The sequence below is a fragment of the Pogoniulus pusillus genome, chromosome 17 (assembly GCF_015220805.1).
Source record: "Pogoniulus pusillus isolate bPogPus1 chromosome 17, bPogPus1.pri, whole genome shotgun sequence".
Lineage (NCBI taxonomy): Eukaryota > Metazoa > Chordata > Aves > Piciformes > Lybiidae > Pogoniulus > Pogoniulus pusillus.
In genome coordinates, this window is record NC_087280.1 from 24,941,702 (window position 1) to 24,952,323 (window position 10,622).

General features: G+C 48.0%; 1 protein-coding gene across 7 annotated transcripts in view; it reads left to right on the top strand.

The window, feature by feature from the left end:
- The window catches only part of IL16 (interleukin 16), a 39,298-nt gene that overhangs the window by 19,054 nt on the left and 9,622 nt on the right, over nucleotides 1–10,622 (top strand). For 6 of the 7 annotated variants that reach the window (XM_064158156.1, XM_064158149.1, XM_064158151.1 and 3 more), the window contains 9 exons: nucleotides 2,018–2,111; nucleotides 2,510–2,646; nucleotides 4,276–4,386; nucleotides 5,678–5,792; nucleotides 5,971–6,044; nucleotides 6,140–6,347; nucleotides 7,389–7,506; nucleotides 8,489–8,621; nucleotides 9,912–9,996. In XM_064158156.1, the coding sequence (XP_064014226.1) occupies nucleotides 2,018–2,111; nucleotides 2,510–2,646; nucleotides 4,276–4,386; nucleotides 5,678–5,792; nucleotides 5,971–6,044; nucleotides 6,140–6,347; nucleotides 7,389–7,506; nucleotides 8,489–8,621; nucleotides 9,912–9,996 (1,075 nt within the window). The remainder of the gene's footprint in view (nucleotides 1–2,017; nucleotides 2,112–2,509; nucleotides 2,647–4,275; nucleotides 4,387–5,677; nucleotides 5,793–5,970; nucleotides 6,045–6,139; nucleotides 6,348–7,388; nucleotides 7,507–8,488; nucleotides 8,622–9,911; nucleotides 9,997–10,622) is intronic. The other variant, XM_064158155.1, reaches the window with a different exon arrangement.

The window sequence follows — 10,622 nt, forward strand, 5'->3', positions numbered from 1 at the left end:
GAGAAAGAAGGGGAATGCATGCACCAGACATGAGGAGAACATGGTTTTGCTCTTCCTGACAAAACCTCAGACCTCCTGTGGTCAGGCTCTGGCAAATTCCAGCATAGCTTTTTCCCAGCTTGGCTCTGCTTGGCAGTGGGGAGGCCAAGGCCCTGGGAAATTCTAGCGAGGGCTGTGTCACCTCTCCTTTCAGAAACACGTTGCTTGCCAGTGTTAATGTTCCATCTGAAGCTGAGCAAAGGCAGAGGTGGATTTGAGCAAAGATCCATGAATCAAGAAGGCAGAGACCATGCCTTGCACTAGTTTTGTGGACCTAGGGTCTATCACCAGGCAATTTCCATGGTGATCATTACTGGAGTCTGCTACAGAGAGAGAGGAAGAGGAGGCAGTATTAACAGGTTAGCAGCCCCACATTAGCACTAAATCTTTCAGGGAAAACGTTTCTGAATTTTCTCTCACAGGGTGCATTTCACTAGATTGGGCACATTTCATTTCAGGCTTCTTATGCTCTCATCCACACCCAAAACTAGATAGCATCACATTTTCCATTTGGAAGAAAACAAAGCTTAGTCACAGAGCTGTTGCAGGCTTCAAACATTGATATTCCTAGGGTTAAAAAAGGCACTTTTTGCTTGCCATCTGCAATAGAACCACACAGAAAGCTCTGATATAATCCTAGACCGGGAAAATCCTCTTTCTAGGACAACAGTGAACTCTCACCTAGATGTCTGCGGAATTCTGCCGAGCTTTTGTTGATTTCCTCTCTTTTGAATGCCTAAGTGGCCAGAGGTGAACGCATTCAACTCTGGCAGCAGCGTCTCCCGAGAAGCAGCCAGGTGAGCTGTGCCCTTAGAGACAAGTCTGCAGCAAATTAACTAAGGATCAATAGCAAGGGCTTTTCTAGCTACCTGGCTTGGAAGGAGAAATGCTGCAAAGTCATTTCCAGGCTGCCTCTGTAAGGCATTTCCCTAGCCGAGCGAGCTGGAAAGCACCAGCAGCGTTCTGCCGCTCGGCAATGCCTCCACCTGCCGCCGGGACGGCAATCAGCACTGAAGAGCTCCTGAGCTGCCTCCCAGCGGCACGGCTAAACCAGGCTGCGGCAAGCAAATGCTCTCCTTAGCCGGCTCCAGAGAGGCCAGAGCGCACAGGTCCTCTTCTGATGCCTTCTTAACCCCTGCGGAATATCGCTGCGCAAAACCTATTTGCATTTGGAGCTTTGATGTCTTTCAAGTCAGGTTTCCACACATTCAGTAGTGATCTTCCCTTGACTGGGATTCCCTCGGGGCCTGTCAGATTCCTCCTGCCATAGCAGAACCAGGACTTTCAGGAAGCACACGAATCCAGAACCTATTCCTAACACCAACCGTTCTTCAGCTGTGATCATTTCTTTATTTCCAGTTTGTTCTACAAACCTGAGTGTCTTATCCGCAGCCTTTTAAATGCTGGCATCAGTGGCTCTGTTTTCAAAAGCAGCTAAAAGTTTCCAGCTAGAAGGGGCTGAGTCGTTTGAAAACACTAAAGCCTGCTCCTCAGAGGATCTGTAGCTTAACTAAAACCCTTCCATCAGCAAACGTCAGACACCCATCCACTGTCGCAAAGCTGCACCTAAGGATGTTCCTTCTGGCGACAACACCCTTCTAAAGGGATGCCAGCTGAGTGCCCAGAGGCACCACTGAGCTCCAGGCTTTAGGCAAACACCGCTGCAGTCTGCCTGCATACCAAAACATGAGTCTGCCTGAACCATCGGGGGGGTGGGGGGGTGTCCAATTAAGTTTGTGGTTAAAGTCCAGAATCTGTTCCTGTCTTACTACCTTAGCAAGTTATAGCCATGCTTAGAGCAAAGCTTTGTGCTCCATTCTCCTTTACAATGCTATTCACTTTAAAGAATTCGTTTTGCCCCACATGTTTTGGTTCAGGGCGAGTCGCTTGCAAGCCAGGTTAGGAGAAATGTTGTTTTTACGTTGAGATGGCTTGGGGATTTCCCTGCATAGCAATGCATTGCTGTTGTTCTTCTCAGGAGACGCCGAGCTGCAAGGGAAGGCCTCTGGAAACGCACAACAGCTTTCTGCACAGGAAGGCTGCCTGCCAGCGCACCCGCAGCAACTCCACCAGTAAGCTGCACAGAGGTGACCTTGTCCCTTGTTCGGCCCAGCACAGCCCCTCACCTGCGCTGGCTCTGCAGCGCGGGGAAGGAACCGCAGGCGCTGCCCACACCGAGTCCTGAGCTGCTGGCGCACAGAGGTGCCAGCTTGACACTCACACAGCCTGCAGTCGGAAGGGCGATGCATGAGCGCTCCCTGGCACTTTCCCAGGCCATGTTCAGGGCAGGCTGCTGCCCTTTGTCTGGGAATGTTGGGTTTTGCTGTGCTGAACCTGAAGGGCCGAAAGGCTCACTGCCTCGGCAGAGGCTGACAGCAGGAGAAACACTGCTGAGTGGCACTTACCTGTACAGTGCACGCACAGGAACGTCCAGCGCCCGAGAAGTAACTTGGTCTTCTCTCACTGACAGGTGTGAACCCCTACTGGGTGGGGGAGATGGACTGCTCAGCACCGCGGAAAGCCATCAGGGACCGGCAGCCCCATGCGCTCCACACTGGCCACAAGTCTCTTTCCCAACAGCTTGACTGCTCTGCAGGGAGGACCCCAGTAGGTGCTACAGGGAATCACCTGGAAAACAGACAAAACTGTCACCAAAAAGGCTCTCAAAGACCTGAGCAGTCATGGCTCATGCCAAAACATGCCTTCCTTGCAGGTCCTGCCAGGGAAAATGGCACATGCCTGCTTCCCCCACTTTTCAACCTCATGGCTCCTCTGTGAGGAGCAGGAGAGTAAGAAAGGCTCTGAAGTGTGCCAGCACACTTCATTTCTTCAGCAGCCTCTCCCTCCTCTTGCCCTGGCAGGTTTCAGCATGCGTAACCCCCATGTGGTCTGCACCACCTTGGCAGCCACCCGCTGCTGCCTCACAGCCCAGGAGGCCCTTCCTGGGCACCTCCCCACTGCTGGCTGTGGAGAGGCTTTGTGCACAGCCGATAAAACCCTGGGCTGACCTTCGGGAACGGTCACCGTGAGCCTCCCAGGCTGCCTCCTCTGGCTCAGCCATGGCCAAAAGCAGCTCTGGGCTGCCTTCCCGGCTGGTAGCTGCTGGCTGCATGAGGCCTTTCTGCCCTGGCTAGGACAGGCTGCAGCCTGACAGCCTCTTGCTCAGCCTGCAGCGGGGAGAAGGAGGAGAAGCTTCTCTCACAGAAGCGAAGGATTTGGCACTTCCAGTTCCCGATTCGGAGTCACACAGCAATAAAGATCACCCTGGCCTGGCAGAGGTGTATTTTTCGGAGAGTCTGGTTTTGGAACACTTAATCGTGTTCTCAGTCTCCTGTAGAATAAACAGTTTTGTTTTCAGGCCAAAATAGACTTTCCTTGCATATGCAGAAACTGATGTTCCACACACCTCAACACTTGTTAGTCTGCTGCAGTACAAAAAAAGTGCTGAACTCTCTTGGGCTTGTAATGAGTGAAATTAACTCTGGTGCTACTCCAGCTAATGACTTCTGTCAGTGCTTAAATTAGCTGGTAATGCCCAGTTTCATGCTCATTAAATATTTCACTAAGGTTCATTTAACTGGGTGAGATCTCAGGGGCTGGAGTTAAGAAATCTGCTCTCTGTGCCACAGAAGGAGAAAAAGCACCATGCCATTGCTTCCCTTGCTTATCAGGCAAAGAGGAGATGTTGTTCCACCTCTTCCAGCAGTAGAAAGGAGCCTATGCGGTGGCTTAGTGGAGGCAATGCAGGGCAGTTCACACCATCTGCAGAACTTCTGTGGGTGCCAGCTCAAACCTTGGGGGCAATGCCAAGAACAGTTTCCATCTGCCCCAAGATAAAGTTGTTTAGTTGCGTGATGAGGCAACGAGTTAGAATTTCTTGCTTCTCAGTTCAATTCATAGAGGCAAATGTGATGATTCTTGTTTAGGACCCTTAACTGCCACAAATGGGATTTTGACAAGGAGAATCCAGTGAGAGCACAAATCAGTCTGCCTACACCATTGCACTTTTTCAAGGGTCAAGATTCACGTTGCGCTCCAGTTTAGTCACTGGGGGAGAAGTTCAGTGAGCAGTGACTGAATAAGAAGCAAGTGGCTTCTGAAAATTGGAGATAACCATTAAACCAGACCTTTAGCACCGAGTTCCAAGGCAGCGGATCTGAAATGAGCGAGTTGTCCTAGTGCACGTCCGGCAGCTGCTGACTCTGCATGGAAACCTCTCTCCTTTTATGTTCACAGGCAATTTCAAGGCCATCAAGATCACTCAGTACAGCACAGCTAGTGCAGACCTTCTGCTGCTCCCAGGCCTCTGTCATCTCCAACATCGTACTGATGAGAGGACAAGGCAAGGTAAGACTGGCTCTATGGATTTACCAGGCAGTTTCACTTCAGAGAAGACACTTTGCAGACTCTAGTTTATACTTCTGGGTTGCCAGTTCATCTCCAGGCTTTGCCAGGAGGGATTAGTTGTCATCCATTTGCTTATTAACCTTCTGAAACATCTCTTTGCTGAAGCCAAGCCTTCAGGTTCTGCTGACACATCCACATCAAGGTAGCACCAGCACTGACTCTTTTTAGCAGCTGAAGGCAGGCATGAAATCAAAGATTCTGTTTTCCATAAGCTGCACTAGCACAGGACCTTAGAGCTTACTTCAGGTCAGTCAAACCATAAAGACAGTTCTGCTGAGGGGGAAAATAAGAGTTATCAGGAACACACAGTACCTCAAAACCCTCCCCCGACATTTAAAACTCCCCCAACAAAGTCTGGAGAAGGACAGAATACTGATGCACCTACAACAGGAATGTCACTGAAGAGGCTTATAAGAGGAATAGGGAAGCTATGAACTGAAACATGTATCTTCTGAACCTGTTGGATAAGAGCCTGATTTTGTTCATTAACAACCTGTTTGTTGCAATATTTAGTTTATAACTAAGCTGAGAGATTCCTCTCAGGAATCTTTCCATACAGTACGTTTGTCCTCATTTACAAAATAATCATTAGTTGTCTGTTCCTTGGGAGCCCATGAGGATGTCACCAGCACCATGCTTTCAGTTTTCATTTCAGGCTCCATTAAATGGCTTCTGAGGTGTGAATTAGTCTTGTAGAATCCGCCTAAGGGTAGCAGGTAGCGTTTGACTTACAGAAAAGGGAAGGGCAAAAAGTAAGTAGGAAGGAACTATATACCCACAAAGGTCTATGGGCATTGCTTAAACTTACAACACACTAACTCTGTTTACTAGAGGACCAGAAAGAGACATCTACATGGGATCTCCATCTGTATGGCTGAAATTGGGAGCAATGTCATGGGTTTGCTTTTTCATCTGTCTCGTTTATGGAAGAAGAAATTAGGGAGAACAGAAAAATTAATCTCCCCTAGCTGCTTACGGGTTCAGGGACAAAAAATGGATTAGGATTTAAGCACCTTCTGTGTGTGCATAGTTCTGAATTAATTGATTGCAACAAGCAAGAAGTAAAGCACCAAAATCTTCACTGCTTTCGCTCCTGGCACATGGAGCTCTGCTTTCCCTGGGTGGGCTGGCTGACTGTTGGTAGTGCTGCCCAGGGAGGCAACGCAGAAGAGAGCAACCATGAACTGTTGTGAGAACTGACCCTGGGCTCTGTTTTCCTTCCCTAAATTAGGGTTTGGGCTTCAGCATCGTTGGAGGCAAAGACAGCATGTACGGCCCAATAGGCATCTACGTCAAAACCATCTTCCCTGGGGGAGCTGCTGCTGCTGATGGAAGGCTGCAAGAAGGTGGGAGGTTCCTCCTCTCTTCCCATGCCATATTGCCAAAGAATGATGCCTAAAGGCAAATGGAAGTGAAACTGAAGCGAGGCCTCAGTGGCTGCCAGGCCTGCACCCCCCTGTGCCCCTGCCACCCCCCAGACACAGCAGGTGCAGTACCACAGCATAATCTTTCTCTTTGGCACAGGCGACGAGATCCTGGAGCTGAACGGAGAGCCCATGCACGGCCTGACACACTCCGATGCTTTGCACAAGTTCAAGGTTATGTACTCTCTCCCCAGAGAATTTCTCTTTCCACACAACCTGCCTGTCAGCTCCAGACATTCACTGATGGCCTTGGCTTTTTTCTCTAGCAGGCCAAAAAGGGTCTTTTGACACTTACAGTCAGGACGAGCTTCAGCACGCCTCATTCCGCTGCCAGCTGCCTGTCACCCCACTTGTGCCAGTCCCTGAGCCCATGCATAACCAAAGAGAACAGCTCTTTCAGTTCAGACAGTGCAGCCTTCTCACTGAATGCCACAAAGCCCAATGACAGGATCATCATGGAGGTTACCCTCAATAAAGGTAAGTGACTGCTGATGTACAGGGCACTGCTCGCCTGCTCTCTGAAGCTCTTTCCTCACTAACCTGGTTCTTATCCTGAGCTAAGTTATTTTAATTCACTAAATTAGATGTTAGCATCTGTCAGTGGTAGCCACCACCTATCAGCAGCAGGATTTTGAACCCTTTCTGTCCTCAAGAGACAATCTTCCTTTGCTTTACTTCACTCAGCATTAGAGTCACACATCCTTCGAGTGACAAAGTAAACTTCTCACCAACAACTAGCAACTCTTAAGCAGATTATACAACTCCTGACCATAATTATGCAAGCAGGCAATTTCACTTCTGAAAAGACTGACAGACAAATCAAACAGATACCTCTATCTGCTTAGAGTTCTTTCACCTCCTCTTCAACTGTCATCATCTTCTATTTATGAATCATCACTGGCAGAATGAAAACAGCTTTTAAATATGGGACCATCAGAGCAACAAACAAACAGAGTCAGCGTGAGGCAACAGCAGCACTTGGCAAGTACAGCCTATGGGCTCTGGCACCAGAGTGACAGACCAAAATTCATCAGCTCATGAAAACATGAAGCTGTGCTGCATAGAACACAGCAAACACATGCACAGCCTTTGCTATTTATTTTGGGTTTGCTCCTCCTCGATTATTTTGGTTTTTTTACATTTTTTTTTCTGCCTTCTTGTGAAGCAATTTGAATTCTTCAGACGCAGCAGGCAGTTTGCAAAATCAACCTGCACTGCCTTGTCTATGGCACGCCAGTAAGGCACTGCAAACCAGATCTTGCCACCCCACGAGCAATACCAGTGTGTGCTCACTTCAGTCGTGACAGGGGAAAAGCAGAAAGGAAAGAGCAGAGAGGGAGAGAAAAAGAAAAGAAAAGCAGCAGCTAACATTGAAAGTGAAACACTCACGAGCACAAAACGTTGATTCTGGTTTATATAGAAAAAATAACTGAATTGAAGGCAGTTTTCAGGGAGTCTCTCCAGTGGTTTCCTCTGGCTGCTGCTTTGGTCTTTTTTAACTGTTCTTTGTTGTTGCAGAGCCGTGTGCTGGCCTTGGCATTGGGTTGTGCAGCATCCCCTACTTCCAGTGCATTTCGGGGATTTTTATTCACACTCTCTCCCCAGGTTCAGTGGCACATATGGATGGAAGACTCAGGTAGGATGTGGAAGTGGCTGGCTTATGCCTTCAGCTGTTCCTTGCTGTTTTAAGGGTTTATTTCTGACCTATTTTGACAGGGAGTCAGAGTGCTCCCGGGTGTGTGGGGTTTAAAGCACATGTGCTGCTCTGAGTGCATGTATTTAGATTATTTGGGATTGCCAGACCTTGAGCAACCCACAGATAATTCTTGTGTCATCCAGACTGGGTTAGGTGAAGGTCTTAGGCAAGCCTACAGCATTCTTCCCAGAGGAGGTTTCCAAATGAGCAGTATCTGGGAAACGCCAACGCTGTGCCCTCAGGTGGTTCATCTGTGCACTGACTAGTCCTGATACAGGCTCCTCAAGGTCCAGTCCTCCAGAAATGCAGATCTGCTGGCCTGAGCTTTAGTGTGAGCTGAAATTGGCTTTGTAAGATTTGTGACCAATTAGCAATGTTGAACATACTCAGGATCAACCACATTTTCAGTGAGGGCTCTGTGGTTTAATTTGAATGGCCCAATCTGAATTTCACCTAGAGAGATCCAGCCAGGCAGCCAGCAGGATCGCAGTAGCTCACCACTGGAACTTTTCTACTAACAAGCTCTTCGTGTGCAGCAGAAATACATCATCCTTTCTGACCTTAGATAACAGCAGCACACCATAAAGACATGAAAAGTCAAGCGTCAACTTGAAAGAAAGGGAGGAAGGTGTAGGTGGAAGAGCAGCTGAGCTGCATACAGCAGACAGCTCTCAGACACCAAGTGTGTGCGGCTGAACGTGAAGGAGGCCCAGCGGCTGCACACACCAAGGCAGTCAGGCCAAAGATCCCTTGTCACCCAGCTCATTGCCATTCCCTTCTCTGTAGCAGGGACAGAGACAATGAAACCTGTCATTAAATCAGTGGTCAGCCATGAGCTTGCTTTTCGCATGGGTAAGACAAGTCTGGGAGAAAATCTATTTTGTTCACATCCTCTTACATGCTTTTTAAAATATCTTTGTAGGTGTGGAGATGAAATAATTGAAATTAACGAGGCTTCAGTACAAAATATGACTCTCAATGAAGTGTATGCTGTCCTAAGCCACTGTGACCCTGGTGCAGTGCAGATTATCATCAGCAGACACCCCGAGCCACAGGTAGTACATGCTGCTTTTTTCTGACTTGGCAGAGCACATAGAGAGAGCTCAGGCTGAGGGAGCAGTGCTCACCTAAAATGAGTGGGGAACCCTTGCTAACAAGGTCTCTCCCTGGGCACAACAAATCTGAGATGTGCACAATCTGAAACACAATCATGTAAGGTTTGGAGAACGCTGGAGACAGTTCTGCGTGAGTTGCTGCGTTATGAATAATGAAATTACATTTAAGGAACAACCCAAAATACTTTTCTTATGCAAGAGAAGAAGTCTCAGTAATAAGAAAATCATTCGAAAGCAGGAACATGTCCCCCAAAAGAAAGAAATGCTTCTACATTCTTCTGTCAGCCATTTGTGGTGGTTTTGCACCACTTGGAATTTGGGATTCTTCTCCCCAAGAGTAAAGTACCACACCACTCAGGATTTGGAAGTAAAATCAGACCATTCTTTAAAAAAGCAGGCTAAATATACAAGATAATAAACATACATGAATCTATATATGCATATACGACTAGACAAGAGCCCAGCTACCCCTGGACAAGCCCAGGCTGTAACCAGCCCTCCCTTCCCCACTCCCAGTGTTCTTACCATAACCTGAATGATGAGCAGCGCAGAGAAGCAAGCAAGGCCAGAGGGAGAGATGGGGCAAAACAGGCAAGCCAGAGAGCAGGCACACTCTGAACTCCAACCTGCATAGGATTTTTAGACCAATGAAATGGGATAAATATCTCTTTTGTATTCTGCTCAGCCCCTTGAGCATCCATCCCCTGAACTCTCTCAAATTCTCTGCAAAACCTTCATTAACAATTAAGTCACTAGTCTTAAACTGTGACCTCACTGGAACACAGGGCTTGTCCCACCACTAGTTATGATTACATTAACAAGAAAGGAAAATATTTTAGTCTCGAAGGAGTTTTCTACAAAATGCTTCCTAACACCAAATGCTGTAGAGATGAATAGCAAATTTCACAAATGGTACACAGATGATAATGGGAATGTGTTAGTGAACTATCCCGTGGTGGTGAATGCAGAAGTCCTCCTCCAGAGAAATGAACAGGACTCACTGCATCTAAACAACCCATAGTAACAGCGCACCCATGCATGCCTTTGCCTGCACTGGACTACAGATCAACATCAAGCTGTGCCCTGAGCTTTGGCATTACTGCTGTGTGATGTGGTTAGAGCTACACGTTCCCTTTGGAGGGTGTGAAATCTTTGTGGAAGGAATAAATGTTTAACTAACACTCACCACCCATCAGTGATCTCAGAGTGTAACAGCACTGTATCTCCTAGGTGTCTGAGCAACAGTTAAAAGAAGCTGTTGCACAAGCTGTGGAGAACAGAGTTGGAAAGGAGAGACACCAATGGAGTACCGAAGGTAACAAGCCGTGGTCATTCGGACATCACAGACACACAGCACGAATGCATGCTGGGCTAGAATCCTTGCCAATAGTCAAGGAACCTTCCTGTCCCTGTTGCTCATTCCTTCCCATTCATAACCTCTGCTTACAGCTTTTCAGACAGCTCAGTAGGTGACAGGACTATGATAGCCAGGACCTGCACGATGCAGGTGACGTCCTGGGGACAGCTTGTAGACAGTCATGGGCAGAGCCATCTGCCCAGTTCCGCTATGACAGCCTGTGGCAGGAACGTGTCCTCACATCTTCTAAAGGAAGAAGGGCAACAGCAACATCACTGGTGACGCTGTACTGCTGCTCTACAGAGTCACTTAGGGCAGAAGAGACCTTTAAGGTCATCAATTCCAGCCACAAGCCCAGCACTGCCAAAGCCACCACTAGCCCATGTCACTGAGCGCCACACATACATGTACTTCAAATATCTGCAGCCTGTTCCAATGTTCCACAGCCCTTTTGGTAAAGAAATTTACCTAATATCCTTCACCTGGCACAACTTGAGGCCATTTGCTCTAGGGAAAAGCTAAGGTTATGTTGCTGCCCAAGATTGTAACTGCTGGCTCCACAAGCCATTGGCACAGAAATTGTA